A 15988-nucleotide genomic window follows, 5' to 3' on the forward strand; every position below is an offset into this window, starting at 1 on the left:
CTTATTGGCCTTTGAATGCTACTGAAATGGATGTTGGCCTTCTCCAAAGGCCTTGAGACAAAGAGGACCTGGGGCCTTGTGTGAGCAGGCAAGGTCAGGGGGTCTCGGAGGGTGCTCTGAAGGGGTCCTCCAGATGGGCCAAGGCTGCCGCCTCTGAAGGAGGAAGGGAATGATGTCAACTGCCACATGGGACTCTGGCCTGAGTTAACAGCTGCTGGGGTTGATCTTGCCCAGCCCTCCAGGATCCCCAGGATGCACCCCTCTCTCCAGAACTCCCAGGCCTCTGTCTGTTCTGCCCTTGTGCCAAGGGGTAGAGAGCTGAGAGTGGCCTTGGAGACCTGGCTTCCCGGCCTGAGTGGCCTGAGGCAGGCCTTAGCATGTTGACTGCCAAGTTCAGAGGAGGGCAGGCAATCCCGGCCCCTCGAGCGCCCATTGTGAGAAGCTCCTGACTCGGGTGCTTTTCACCTTGGTGGGTCCTAATACTGGCTGGGGGTGGCAGGAGGAGTGTGCACATGCACATGCGCTTCAGCTGAGGTTAGCCACCTGACCCTCCCCACGGCCAGTCTGTGGGTGGCCAGAGCCCTCCTGAGGCTGTGTTAGTCTGGGTCATTCCTTCCCTCCACCTGAGCTGGTAGTTCCTTGTGGCCAGGGTCCAGGCTGAGGGCAAGGGACCTGGGGAGAGCATTGGCACAGAAGAAAGCAGGCAAGTTACTTGACCCCTGATAAGGATCAAGGAGCCCATCCCTGATGGGAAGGTGGAAACTGGAAGCAGCCTGCTTGCATCTGAAGTTTGGCTTCACCTCTCACTTGCTGGAAAATGCTGGGCAAGGGTCTGAAGCTCAGTTTCTTTCTTTCTTTCTTTTTTTTTTTTTTTTAGTTGTCGATGGACATAATACCTTTATTTATTTTTATGTGGTGCTGAGGATTGAACCCAGTGCTTTACACGTGCTAGACAGGTGCTCTACATTGAGCTACAGCCCCAGCCCTCGGTTTCTTTTTCTAGGAGATGAGGAGAGTTGAGACCTTTCTACTTGGGTCATGGTAAGAGTGAAGCCAGTCACCATTAAGATGGTCCTGGTGTGAAGTTGCCACTGCTTTTATTTTTATTACTGTTGGAAAGAAAGGGAAAGAAATCAAACTGCACCAGGCCAGTTAGGCCTGCAGTCTGAAGGCGGAGAGAGGGAGGAAGCCTGAGCTGAGTCCTGAGTTCAAGCTGTTGTAGGCCCTGCCTTGCTGATGAGCTTAGTCCCCAGTTCCTCTCTCCCGGGCCTCAGTTACCCCTTTTTAAAGCCCAGGACAGTGAATCAGAGGATCTCTAGGACCCAGGTCACCAATTCCAAGTAGTGACTGGATTTCCTTGCAACTGCATATTCCTAATTCATGGCTGCTAATTTCAGAGCACCCCTGACGGCCTGCAGTTCGGGTCTGGAGCATCTTCCCTGCCCTTCCCAAAGGGGATGGGAGAATGCTGGGCCTGTTCTTGGTAGGAGGGAGCAGCATGGGGCCTCAGTTTGAGACTGGCAGAGCCCTGGGATTCCTTTCACTCCATCTCAGACAACCAGCAAGTCAGTTTCTCTGGACCAGACTGTGTCCACACCCATTATGTCCATGTCTTGATGCCAGGACTCAGGAACAGCCCCCAATGCAGGGTTAGGATGTTGTTGAGAGAGAAAGGAAGTAATGAGTAGGTTCTTATCCTGTTGGTTTTATGGGGAACCCTCCCTGGTCTTTGGGAGCCATGCACCCCACCATGAACCTGGGCCAAGCAGGTAACATTGAGGTCAGTTCAAAGTAAGCATCCTGTGGTCTCCCCGCATCCAGGCAGATCCCTGATGACCTAGCCAGCCCCGGGGATAAGAGCAATGACAGCATTAATTTGTTTTTAAAAAAATTTAAGCAACTTCATTGAGATATAATCCACATACCATACAGTTCACCCATTTAAAGTCTACAAGTCAGGACCTTTTAGCAAATTCAGAGTGCTTGTCACCACAGTTAGTTTTACAGTCTTCTTATCACTAGCCAAAGGAAGCCCATACTCTTTAACCATCACCCCGAGCCTCTCCTCCTGGCCTCTAGCCCCTGTGGCCTGAGGAAACCACTAATATGCTTTTGGTCTCCATAGATCAGCTTTTTCTGGTGCCTTCATGTTAATGGAATCATAAAACACTTGGTCCTTTGGACTGAGGCAGCATTACCTTTGAGTTCAGGCAGCCTAATCAATTCCTTGTTCCTCGTGTATTGGCTGTGTGGTCTTGGGATGGGCAGGCAACATCTCTGAGTCTTAGTTCTCTCTGCTGCAAAGTGAAGCTGTGAGCACCCAGCTCCCAGGATGGTTGTACACACAGGGCCTACATCTTGCCTCACGTTATAGGACTCAGTCACCAGAGGCTCCAGTCATCTGCTGTTCATTCACTCAATGCCCAGTACACTTTTGCTGAATATCTTCTGCCATGTTTTGAGGCTTAAGCTGAACAGGACATGATTCTTGAACCCATGGGCTTGCAATATCAAAGGACACAAACACAAGCAAATGAGAGTATGATGATGTCTGTTGGTGGGAGTATGATGCCCAAAGTGGGCAGAAGGGTCATGTCTACCAGAAGATGGGCAAGAGCTTCAGAGAGGCAGTGACAGTGGAGCTCAGGGCACTTGTGGGTAGGTGATGGGATGGGGTAGGGGCTCCAGGCAGAAGGAACAGCTTGAGCAGAAGTGTGGTGCCCCAAAGCCACGTGGCAGACTGGAAGCTGCCAGGTGGCTAGACCCCATGGTTATCTTGGTTCATGAAGTGGGGTGAGGGGAACCTTCCTGCTTTCTGGCTTGAGCCATGCTCATTGTGTGCAGTTAGGAATGGGAAAGTCTATAGGTGTGTGTCGGTTTTGCATGACCTTTGACTTTTGCTGTAATTAACTGCTGGGTCCACTTCTGGCATTGTCTCAGCAGAAGGGAAACCTGATCGATGGATGCCAGGGGCCCTCAGAAAGCAGGTCTCCTTACTCAGTCATTACAGACCCAGAGCTTAACCTTGCACCACTGGAGAGTGGGACTTAATCCTTCCTGCTAGGCCACTGAGAAGCCCCCTTCCTAGAGTGTAATTAGCCAACAAACCGGATTAAGATTTATCCATCAGTGAAGACTCAACTTCCTAAGCCGCGCATCCCGTCCAGACGGCGTATGATCTGAGGAGTGCGTGGTCTCCCCAAAGCAGACAAAGGGAGCGTGCTGGTGCCAGGCGAGAGGGGCCTTTGTTAGAACATTCGGGCTCACTGCCTTGGAGGAGTGTCTAAGAAAAAGGCCAACTTGAGGGGAAACGAGAAAACATTTTCAGTATGATCTCTGAGAATGGAGGATGTGGTGCTTTAAAAGTCCACATTTTAAGGTTTCCAGTCCTGATTTTCAAGACCCGAAAATAGTATTGAAATAAAAAGGGGAGGTATTCTGAGTCACTGCAGAACAATCTTTTAGAATCTGGACAACATGGAATGAATATATATTTTATAAGGCAGTGAGAATCAATTTTGAATTAAATGAAAAAAAAAAAAAGTCCTATTTGGGTTCCACTCCAGTGATGCTGGCAAGTCACCCAGCTGTGGGATTGTATGTGCGCATGTTGCCATTTTAATATAGGAAAAGTGGAACTGTATGACCTTTTTAAAAATCCCATAATAAGTGGTTCCCTGTGCTGGTTTTCTCTGCTCTGTCGGGTGTTGGGAGCTGCCTTCTATTGGGAATAGAGTGTTCATTTAAAAAAAAAAATAGCTGGGGAAAGAGCAGGGGTGGCTGAAAGAAGTTGGTGGGCTTCTCATCTTCAGGGTGGACTTCTGAAAGCTGGTCAGACCTTTTGTCCTTCCCACCTTCTCTGTGCGTATCAAGTCCCCACCAGGACCACCTTCAACGGTCACTACCCCTCAAGGGTAGGTGCAGACATTGAAAATAAAAATAACAATACACGTGATATCCTTCCCTATCATTTATCTTAATGATTTTTTGGAGCATAGAATACTTTTTAAAAGCCTTCATCATATGCACCTCAACAGCAGAAAGAGAGCATGCATTTGAAAGCAGCCACTGTCTAGGGACCTAGTGACAAGGTCTCCTCTGGGTATCTGTGTCCAGTCATTAGATTAAGGCCCACCCTTGATTACATCTGCAAAGACCTTATTTCCAAATCAGGTCACATTCTCAGGTGCTACAGGTTGGCTTCAACATATCTCTGGGCAACACAATGCAACTCGCAGCAGTCCTTTAAGAATGAGCATCCTTGGCCGGGCCCAGTGACACACGACTGTAATCCCAGCAGCTTGAGAGTCTGAGGCAGGAGGATCACTAGTTCAAAGCCAGCCTCAGCAAAAGCAAGTTGCTAAACAACTCAGTGAGACTGTGTCTCTAAATAAAATACAAAACAGTGCTGGGGGTGTGGCTCAGTGGTTGAGTGCCCCTGAGTTCAATCTCCAGTACCAACCCCCTGCCAAAAAAAAAAAAACATAAGAATGAACATCCAGATCTCTGCCCTGTCCCTGACTTCCTTTACCTTCTGTGTGCCTGTTCTTTTTCTGATCCTAATGGTTCTTCAACAGATGTCTGAGCCTGATGAGTGTCTTGAAGGCCTGTGGGGCTTCTTCTAGCAGGTGGTAGCTCCTGGATGTGGTCTTTACATAAGTCCATTTGTGTTGACAGAGATTTTCCTTAGTTGGTTTCTCTTATATATTAAAGGAAGAGGCTTGCATGCTTTTAAAAAACAAAACTTCAAGACACAAATGGGAAATCTGAGAAGGTTTGATTTGTGAGCAAATGTCCTCTATCCTGGGAGCTGCAGCGGGGTCAAGCTGGCTGTCCCAGAAGCTTGTGGGAGCACGTGAGTCCTGGGGACAGGAGAGGAACTGATGAGGCTAAGAGATGCTCAGGTCTGGGGGAATTCTCGGTGCAGATGAAGGGAAGAGACATGAGCAGTGAACCTCCCTGCACTCCAGCCTGTTGGTGTCTACTGTGGCCTACCCTATGGGAGTCAAAGAAAGGAAAAGTCTAGAAGTTGTTTCACTGACTGTTCAATGATCATATGCCTTATGGCCATGGTGGTCAAATCATTTATCATCCCAATAATGAAAAGAGTACAGTTAGAAATGACACCCAGACAATAGGCATAAACTCTACCTATGCCAGGGAAATTGAGGTTCATCATTATTCCTAATCAGGGGAAGAAACACTCCTATTAGGAGGTCTGGGGATTCTCAGACCTCATCGCTATTAAAACAGCTGGCTTACTTGCATTTTATGGGTGTGGTTATAGACTATGTTTCTTTCTTTGCTTTGGCTCAGCCATATTGGTAGGTTGCCTTTTGTAATTGTGCTGGAATTACCAGACATATTCTCCACAGTATTACCAGCTTATCTTACTCATCAACTGTCATTTGTTTTTCTTTGTCCTAACATCTTATTGGTTTTGAAGATCATATTGCATGTATATCTTAAGCTTTTTGGATTGTTGATGTCTGAAAGAGTGGGTGGGTGAGGAGTGAATAGAAATTTGGGTAGATTGAAGGGTGAAGGTTGGAATATTAGGTATATGGATGAGTGGGTAGGTGTTAGGATGTGTGTGTGTGTAGGCATTTGGATGGATTATTGGATGTGGGGGTGGGTGGATTTTTAGATTTAATAGGATGGGCATCTGGCTGAATATTTGGATGGATGCATGTATGACTGAATATTTGGATATATGAGCAGATGTGTGCCTGGATAAATGTATGGGTGCATAGATAACTGGATGAATGGAGAGGTGGTGAAATTTAGATGATATATTTTAGCATAAATAGATAAGTGGAAGAATGGTTGGATGAGTATTTGTATGGATAGGTTATGGGGTAAGTGGATGGATAGTGGGTGGGTGGGTGGCTATATTGCTGACTGGTTGTTTGAGTAGATGTATATGCAACAGGCAAGTATATGTGTATGGATGGATGGACAGATTGATGGAAGGACGAGGAACAAGAAGAAGTATAGATGAGTACATGGGTGTTTGGATGACTGGATAATATTTTCTCAGTATATGGCATAAATATGTGAAGGGTGAAATAAAATGTATAAAGCATTTTGCCAATGAGTGGTATGTGATGGAAATTCTAACTTATGAGAAAGTACGTAGGCTTTGTAGAATGAAAGGCCTTTGTTCCAATCCTTACCCCACCACTTACTATGTGACCTTTGCAACTGCCTGACCTCTCTGTACTTTAGTTTGCATAACCATAATGTACAGTTAAAATACCTATTCCAGAGGGTTGCTGTGAGAATTAGAAAGGCTGGTGGATATTTCCAGAATAGGCCCTGGCTTTCTTCCTTCTGAGGTACAGAGAGAGTGAGAGCTAGAGAGAGAGACAGGGAGTGGACAGGGAGAATTCTTTTACCTAAGTATGAAATAAAAGTCCTTTCCCTTAGTCTGTTTGATCCAACCCATGTCACATATATTCCATGGGACCAACAGCAATTGCTAGTGGCACTTTCTGTTTGGATTAGATTGATCAGACTTGGGAGGCCGTGGGTTCTACCCTGCATGGAGCCAGTCTGCAGAGGATGGGAGGGGCGTGAAGGCCAGCCTCTAGAGCTGGACCTGGCCACCTTCCCCTGAGTCACCTGATTGAGAGAGGGAACAGTTCTGGAGCTACTGAGTCTTGAGCAATGAGAGATGATACTCATGGTGGCAGGTAATGGAAAGAAGTGACCACTGGGCAACCTGTCACCATGTTAAGGGTATGGAAAAATAACATCTGGTAGCTGATATGAAGGAAAACAAAATTCACTGTGATGGGGACCCCTGGGGCATGCGCTCGTTGCATTAAGTTGGGCTGTAATGCCTTTAGAGTGTATGCAGATCTAGCGAGGGTGGTGCTTAGATTGGTGTGTCTGGGTCTCTGGAGACAGGCTGGGGCTTGGAGACTGGGAAGCAATCAGTATCCCTCTATTTTACGAACTTACGCATCCTTTCAACAAACCTAAAGTCTCACATCCTCCTTTAATGTCACTAAGCCTATTACACATAGAGATTAAAATCAGTTCAAATGAGTTCGAAATCGAGTCTGCTTCCTAGGCTGATTTGATGGCCCCTGCGGGCAGGGAGGTGAAGCCTCCTATCTCGGGGACCTTTGGAGACCTGCTCCGCTTGGTGGGCTGGCTGAGTGGACACCAGGGTGAGTGACCTTGAGCCAAGTCTCGCCTCGGCTCTGCGGTCTCTTGCAGAGCTCCTGAGGCTGCCTCTACTTTGCAGACTGCGCTCCTACTGGGAACTGGTCAGCTGGCCTGGTGGGTCCCCCGCGGGTGCTGTCCTCTGCACCAGCCGGCGGCATGGTGGCCGGGGCCTCTGGGCAGCTCCCCAGGCGGTGGAGGAAGCATCCAGGTCGGCCTTCGGGCCCCTCTTGTCCCTGCAGGCTGGTCCCACGCCGGGCCGAACCCAAGCCCTCGAAAACCCCGGTCCTGTGGACTGCGGCCTTCTGCTCAGCTGCCTCTGAGAGGCACTTCCGGTCCCACTGGGTGCCCGCGCTTCCGGTTCCGGCTGGCTGCGGCACTTCCGCCCCCAGCCGCCCAGGCTCCAGAGCAGGGCCGTGTGGTTGGAACCCGCTGCACGCTACCGACCACCCGTAGCGCGGTGTGCCCTGGTGGAGTTGGACCAGGGACGGTGGCGCCCACGTCGCTGGGAGAAGGACGTGGGGTTTGGCGGCGGGACTTGGGTGGAAGCGGCTGTGGAAGGTCAACCAGGCGCCCCTGAGGTGCCCTGGCCTTCTCTCTGGGTCTCAGGGCTGATGGCCTTGGGCCCCTGAGGGGAAACGTTGAAAAAGACTTATGACAGCAAAAAGGGTGACCTTTACAAAGGCCATTGACCATTGTTTAGGAGACAGAAGCCTTTGTTACAACAAGGAAGCCAGACGTGGAAATGCAGGCACCGAGGCTGAGACGGAAGGAAACCCTGGTGGAGTGTTTTAGTCAGCGTTTTCACCGCTATGACCACAGACCCAACCAGCACAATCATAGAGAAAGGACAGATTGTTGGGGGGCTCCCACGGTTTCAGAGGTCTCAGCCTCTAGATGGCTGGACTCCCTGGGGCTACAGGTGACATAGAGCATCCAGGCAGAAGAGTGGCAGAAGGAAGCATCTCATGGTGACCAGAAAAAGAGCAAGCTGGAGCCCTGCATGCCAAATGTAAATCCATACCCCACGGCCAGGGCCCCACCCATGCCCGCCTTCAGTTTACCCCAATAGGTGACTAGCTCACTGATGGGATCAAGGCTCTCCTAACTCAAGTCATTGCTCGCTGAACCTTCTTACATTGTCTCACCATTACAGGGAATTAGTGGATTTTTGTTTCAATCCACAGATTGCACTTTTGGGTGACAGGCAAAGCTGATTTTACTGTGGTCTCCCCTGTCTCAAGAGAGCCAGTTTCAGAGATTGTAAGCACAATCCCCATGCATTCAGCCTCCTATTGATTGAGAGCCTTTCAAGGAAGCCAGAACCAGGTGCAAATCTTGCGTGCTTCACTGTGCTAGAAATCGGAAGGCACCGCACACATGCCTGGTGCATGGCCCTGCTCTGAAGACTCATGGCTGGCCTTGTTGCAGAGCCAGGATCATCATTTGTATAGCCCTTATGTTTCCCATTCCCCAGGAAGTCCTTCAGTGAATACCTGTTGAGTCCTTGCCTAATCACTCAGATCCAGTGGCTTCAGCAGTGGGGGTGAGGGAACCCCAAGCTCTTCCTCTGACACCTCTTACATCCTTCTTCATTTTACAGACATTGACGAGTGTGAGAATGACTACTACAATGGGGGCTGTGTCCATGAATGCATCAACATTCCAGGAAACTACAGGTGTACCTGCTTTGATGGCTTCATGCTGGCACATGATGGACATAACTGCCTAGGTGAGTAATGCAGCCATGCCATGCTCTCTGGGCATGTCCTGCCTACTTGTTGGCTCCAGCTTATAGAGCTGGAGGCTGTGAGAAAGCTTGCCCTCCTTTGGTTCTTATGTTTGTTTGCTCAGGCTGCCATGAAATACTACAGACTGAATGGCTTAAAAAAATAGAAATTTATTTTCCTCACACTTCTGGGGACTGGAAGTTCAAGGTCAAGGAATTAGCAGATTTGGTTTCTTGGAAGGGCTCCTCTCCTGGACTTGCAGATGGCCATCTTCTTGCTGTGTCTTCACATGGTCTTCCCCTTGTATATGCATGTATTGGGTGTTTCTCTTTGTCATGATCTTTTCTTATAAGGACACTGCATCATATTGGAGTAGGACCCTCACTAACAATTCTATTTTTAAAAAATATTATTTATTTATTTATTTTAGGTGTAGATGGACACAACACAATGCCTTTATTTTTTTTTTTATGTGGTGCTGAGGATCGAACCCGGGTCCCGCCTGTGCTAGGTGAGCGCTCTAGCACTGAGCCACAATCCCACCCCAACAATTCTAGTTTTAATTTACTTACCTCTTTATTTTTTTTAAAGAGAGAGTGAGAGAGGAGAGAGAGAGAGAGAATTTTTAATATTTATTTTTTTTTTTAGTTCTCTGCGGACACAGCATCTTTGTTGGTATGTGGTGCTGAGGATTGAACCCTGGCCGCATGCATGCCAGATGAGCGTGCTACCGCCTGAGCCACATTCCCAGCCCCTTACTTACATCTTTAAAGATCCTGTCACCAAAGATAGTCACATTTGGAGGTATTAGAGGCTGAATTCCTTCAACATAAGAATTTCAAAGGGACACAGTTCAGTCCACAATGTTGTATATTCCTATGGCTCAAATATATTTTTCAAGCTAGATGTATAAAATGTATAAGCATAGTCTACTTTTGCTGAATAAAATTGGAAAAATATAGAAGATTAGGGAAAGAACTTGGAAAGCATCTTATCTTCACATGGTCTTCCCCTTGTATATGAATGTGTAGGGTATTCCATCCATCTTCTCTTGTGTCCAGGTATGCACTACCCACTGTGATGGTTGGATGATCCTCATGTTTTTGTCACTTGCTTCTCCTTCTAACGTCATATGCACCTCGGGTATTTTCCTGTGGCCCCTGTTGCTACCATCTCCTAGTTGCTCCATGAACTAAGTTGCCAACAACCTAGCTGAGTTTTGTGGGGCCACGGTAACAAAACTGGGTGCCTTAAACAAGAAAGACTTTTTCTTTTACACTTCTGGAAGTTAGGAGTCTACAAACAAATGGCAGGGTTGATTCTGTCTGAGGACTGCAAGTGAAGATCTATTCTAGGCCTTTCTCCTAGCTTGAGGTATTTGTTGGCTTCTCCCTGTGTCTTCACATGTCTTAGCTCTATGTCCAAATTTCTCATGTTTCTAAGGAAACCAGTGGTATTGGATCAGGGCCCACTATATCATGTTAACCTGATCATCTGCAAGATTGCATTTCAGAAAAGGTTACATTCACAGTACTGGGGTTTAGGACTTCATCATGTTTTGAGGGGACAGCATTCAACCCATAATAGGTGTTCGCCATCTGTAACAAGAGAAACATGATAGAACATGCATGGCTGTTGGAGCATGCTTGCCTGTCCCCAAGCCTGCTCCTGCCATGGCTGCTGAGTGACTAGAAGCACAGCAGCTAGAGACCAGATTAACGGTCTGGATTTGGCAGAAGCATGACCAGGGATGAGTTATTTACTTGTTGGAGGTCTTGGTTACTGTTCACAGCAGTAATGTCAAGACATCTCAGCAGCAGACTGGCCCAAGTGCCCTCGAGCTTGTGGCTGGTACTGTCGTCATGGTCTCTGAGCCTCATCTTCCCATTCTAAAGTAGGATCTCTGTGCCACCCACACCATTAGGCTGGGTGCAAGGATGGAATGACAGTGTGAATGAAGTGACTAGCACTTACTAGGTGCTGTTTTGATAGGCATTATTGTTACTCTGGAGAACTTGGCTACCTTTTTGTTTGCTTCTTTTGTTAGTTCTCACCATCAGAATCCAAAGGTGATTCTCTTTCCTATCTTCCCATGTGTAGAATCCTTCGCATGAGTGGAACTAAGGAACCAAAAAGTCCCTTGGATTTTTGATGGACTTTGGTGCAGCACTTTCTAAAAACTCTGAGCAAACCTTCCATTCTGCCACCTAGTTTTAGGGCACATAGTATGGACAGTGTGACACCCTGAGCACTTGGGGACTCTGCCTCTTAGTGGCAAGTTAGCCTGAGTTTCCTGCCTGTTTTTGTTTAATTCATATTGGGTCTCAGATGATGTTATGGGAAACAGATCTGTGAACATGTAATTATACCCAAATCAGTGCCAAAACAGAGGCCTGAACAGCAAGTTCCTGTGAAAAGTTTCTCCTGAATGAAGTGGGAGTGGGGAAGGGAGCAGGGTTAAGGGGTGGGGGGCTTCAAAGAGGAGCTAGTTGGAAGTGGGATCTCCTGAGGCTGAGGAGAAGTTGGCTAGGTGGAGGGCCTAGCCTGCATTGAGGGCTGCAGGCAGTTCATCGAGGCTGGGCTCAGAGTATATGGGAGGAGTGCTGGATAGTGGGACCATAGAGCCAGGCAACTGCATTATGGCACACACCAGTTAAGTATTGTCATTTAATCCTCCAAAAATATAAGTGCTCCACTGTCCCAGTTGTTTGCGTATCCTGACAGTAACCAGTTAGTCAATTCAGGCAGAGCTTACAGACTCTGTGGGACAGCCCATTATAAGCAGGCAGTATCACTCAGTGGCCAAGAGAACATACCTTGGGAACTGCCAGTTTGGGACTAAATCCTGGCTTTCCAGTTTGAGTAGTATGACCTTCGCCTGCCTTGTGCCTGTCCATATCTGTAAAAAGGAATGCTTAAGCCCTATCGTGTTGGGTTCTTGTGACGTTTCAGTGTGAGCACAGATGTAGAGCAGAGAGCAGAGTGCCTGACACCAGACCCAAAATGTCACAGTCTTTCAAATGACACGTGTTAATATGAGCTGATTTGACACCCTGTGGACCTCACAGGGCCAGGACCCTGTCTGCACTCTCTGGATTGTGTCTGACCCACGGGGCTCCCCTGCTGGCCCTAGCACTAGGATCTGTGCAACATCACCTGCCCATAAATGCTCTGCTGTTCTCCATGTCAGGAGTACCCCTGCTCTCCAGGCCCAACCCTATAGACCCACTGTGGAGTCTGGTGGATCTTTGTTTCAACACCATTATTTTCCCAGCAGATTTTTTTTTACACTGATTAACTTAAAAGAACTAGGTAAGACTCCCACCTTCCTGCTGCCCCACACTACACCATCACCTTTGAGTGCAGAGTGCACCTTCATTCGGCTCAGATGTACACATGTGGCAACCAAGGCAAGCAGCTCCTTGTGAAAGCCCTACCTTCAACTGAGGGAAGACCCTTTCCATAGACTTCTTTTTGTTTTTCTTCTCAAAAAGAAACTCCAACTAGGAATTAAACCAGAGATACTAAGCTCTAGGGTATATAAAGAACTCAAAAAGCTAAATACCAAAAAAACAAACAAACAAACAAAAAAAAAAAACAAATAACCCAGTCAATAAATGGGCCAAGGAACTGAACAGACACCTCTCAGAGGATGATATACAATCAGTCAACAAATACATGAAAAATGTTCAACATCTCTAGCAATTAGAGAAATGCAAATCAAAACTACTCTATGATTTCATCTCACTCCAATCAGAATGGCAGCTGTTAAGAATACAAATAACAATAAGTGTTGGCGAGGATGTGGGGAGAAAGGCACACTCATACATTGCTGATGGGACTGAAAATTGGTACAACCAATATGGAAGCAATATGGAGAGTCCTTGGAAAGCTGGGAATGGAACTACCATTTGGCTTAGCTATCCCACTTCTTGGTCTAAACCCAAAGGACTTAAAAAACAGCATACTATAGGGACACAGCCACATCAATGTTTATAGCAGTGCAATTCACAATAACTAAACTGTGGAACCAACCTAGACGCCCCTCAGTAGATTAATGAATAAAGAAAATGTAATATATATATATATATATATATATATATATATATATATACACACACACAATGGAATATTACTCAGCAATAAAAGAGAATAAAATCCTGGCATTTGCAGATAAATGGATGGAGTTGGAGAATATAATGCTAAGTGAAGTTAGCCAATCCCAAAAAAACAAATGTCGAAGGTTTTCTCTGATATAAAGAGGCTGACTCATAGTGGGGTTGGGAGGGGGATCATGGGAGGATTAGACGAACTCTAGTTAGGGCAGAGGGGAGGGAGGGGAAGGGAAGGGGCATGGGGGTAAAAAAGATGGTGGAATGAGATGGATATCATTACCCTAAGTACATGTATGAAGACACAAATTCTGTGAATATACTTTATATACAACCAGAGATATGAAAAAATTGTGCTCTATATGTGTAGTATGAATTATAATGCATTCTGCTGTCATATATAACAAATTAGAATCAAATTAGTTAATTAATTAATTTTTTTAAAAAAGAAACTCCAGCTCAGGGAACAGACCTCCATTCCATCTGGCTCCAGCCCAGACTGAACATGTGACCTTATGCTAGTCAGGTGACCTTTTAGAGCCTCAGCCCCCTCATCCATGAAATGCTGTGAGAATTAGATACCTGGTACAGCGTCAGGACATGGGAGCCAAAACAGACACTGCCCACAGTCAGCTTGGCCTGGAGTTGGAAGATTTAGGATCACACTCTGGCATCACCAGTCATACATCACAGCCTGTGTGTCCCACTCCTTGACCTTCCTAGCCTTTGTACCCCAGCTATGAAACAGGTCAGCAGTGCCAGCCTCAGAGGAGTGGGAGGTGATTAAGGAGAAGGAGACGTAGAGAGCTCGGCACACAGATGTAAAGCCCTGTTCCAGTGCTGGCTGTTGTCACCGTATCATGGCAGAGGTTTCAGGCTGGCAGCCATAGCCCTCATCTGACCCACAAGCAAGTCTGGTTTAACCATACAGTGGTGGTGTTTGTTATTATAATTATTGAATGACTTGTCAACACTTAAAAATTAAGAGATATCACATAAAAATTGTTATTTCCAGCATCAATCCTGCTTAGCCATAGTCACGCAGCCTGACATTTGTGGGACTTGGGGCAGGAGTATAAATGGAGGCCCATACCCACATGGATATATGTCTTATAGTAATAACAAAGCTCCAGACAGAATATCCTCTGTCTCTTCTTTCTGGACAAACATTACTTCCTAATAACTTGCAAGGCTAGACTTGAATTCAGAATTCTAGATCTCCGTGAACTTTCATACCATAAAGAAGTAGTGTAGACAGTGCCTGCTCCTCTCCCTGCTCCCCACTTCTGGCTCTATTCCACACCACAGTGAGCCTGAGGATTCCCAAACGTGAATGTTGGAGCTATGGCCGTTCACTCCTAAAGCAGCTGCCCTTTTGCTGTGGCATAAACCTTAGTGTCATCTGTCTCTCTCAGAGCTGAACGCATGGGGCCATTTTGGCCAGGGAATTTTAGGGTCTTCAAATACCCAGGATATGGTCTGGAGCAGTGTGTGTTCCAGGTGTCCATGAATCCCACCCCCTCCCCCTGGACTCCTTACTGCATAGGGAGGGCTGCAGCTAGAGTTGGTGCAGAGCAGGGACCTCAGAGTATGAGGTCCAGGACAGGGGCACCTCTTGCCCATGTATCAGTGTGGTGCTGGCAGCAACTGAAATGGGCTCACTGCCCGTCCCTTGGAGGGGATGTGTGCTCTCCTGGTTGCCACAATCCCCCTCTCCCCATTGCTCGCCAGTCTGCTTCAGTCACTTGACTACCTGCCTGGAATTGTGTTTGTGCCACCTGACAAAGCTCAGAGCCAACCCCAGGGCTGCTAGCTGGTGGTGAGAGGCTGGCTGCATTGTTGGAGGTCCTCTGAGGTTGACTCAGCCCACAGCCCATCACACATTGGGAGAGTGGGTCCGTCTGTTTTGATTCCAGAAGTCTGGGTCAAGTTTGGTCCAGTTGTAACATTCCTCTCTGAACCACCACTGGATTCCTCAGGGCAAATCCTTGTCACCTTAGAAATCCATGGCAAGGGTCGAAATGGTCGCTGGTTAGGAGAGGAGGCTGGGGGCTGGGGCTCTCGCCTGAGTTCTCACAGTGGAACCTTTTCTTTCCCTTTCTTTTGAGGAAACGAGGCTCTTTTCTTGTGGAGATGGCTTGCCCATGGCTGTGTCCTGGAAGGTGGCCAGCTCTGTCCTCTGGGGAGCACAGCCCTCTCTCTATTTGACATCTTTATTGAGGAATTTCTCAAATATAACAGAAAATAACACCAGAGGGAATTGGAACCATGATGAGATCTTGCTCAACCCCAAATGACTGCTTTTAGCTGTGTAATTACTTGAAATAGCAGTAGTTCTGTTTGAAAAATATTATTCCACACTCGACGCACTTGGACAGCAGAGCAGTACATAGGCTAATAGAATAAGATTTTTTTCATCTTAAATTAAAACCAGCAGTGGATAATTTTTCCCATCTCCACAAAGCAAGGCTCCTTTTTCTCAAAAGCCATTAGTTCACTTAGCCAGATGTTTTCTTCGACCTTAGTCTTTACCTTGACTTACTGAAAAATATGTTTCTCAAGTTGCTCACAGTTTGAATTTTGGACTTTCAGCATTTTTTACCCCTGATGAAGAGAACTCATCTGTACTAGGCTCAGCAGAACTGATGGATTGACCAGATGGCTCTGTAAACTCCCCAGAGCACTAGTGTGTGCCCCGCCTCACACTCAGCTAAGTCCCACAGGGTTGGATGAGGGTGTTGTCAGGTTCCTGTGCTGCCGCAGCCACCTCACGTGCTGCTCATAGTCTTTCACTAAGGCAGAGGCCCTTAGTGTCCTGTTTTTGCACATGAGGAAACTGAGGCTTAGGGAGGGCAAGCGACCTACTCAAGGTCAGAATAGCTAGTAAGAAGTAGAGCTGCGACCAGCGTGCAGACCTGTGATTTTGCCACTTCAGGACCATAAGCCTATAAGCCTGTGCCCACTGCCCAGCCC

General features: G+C 47.2%; 1 protein-coding gene across 4 annotated transcripts in view; it reads left to right on the forward strand.

The window, feature by feature from the left end:
• Scube1 (signal peptide, CUB domain and EGF like domain containing 1) overlaps positions 1-15988 on the forward strand; it is a 129016-nt gene that overhangs the window by 11541 nt on the left and 101487 nt on the right. For all 4 annotated transcript variants that reach the window (XM_078052598.1, XM_078052600.1, XM_078052599.1 and 1 more), the window contains exon 3: positions 8777-8905. In XM_078052598.1, coding sequence (XP_077908724.1) covers positions 8777-8905 — 129 coding nt within the window. The remainder of the gene's footprint in view (positions 1-8776; positions 8906-15988) is intronic.

The sequence above is a fragment of the Ictidomys tridecemlineatus genome, chromosome 6, assembly GCF_052094955.1.
Source record: "Ictidomys tridecemlineatus isolate mIctTri1 chromosome 6, mIctTri1.hap1, whole genome shotgun sequence".
NCBI classification, from domain to species: domain Eukaryota; kingdom Metazoa; phylum Chordata; class Mammalia; order Rodentia; family Sciuridae; genus Ictidomys; species Ictidomys tridecemlineatus.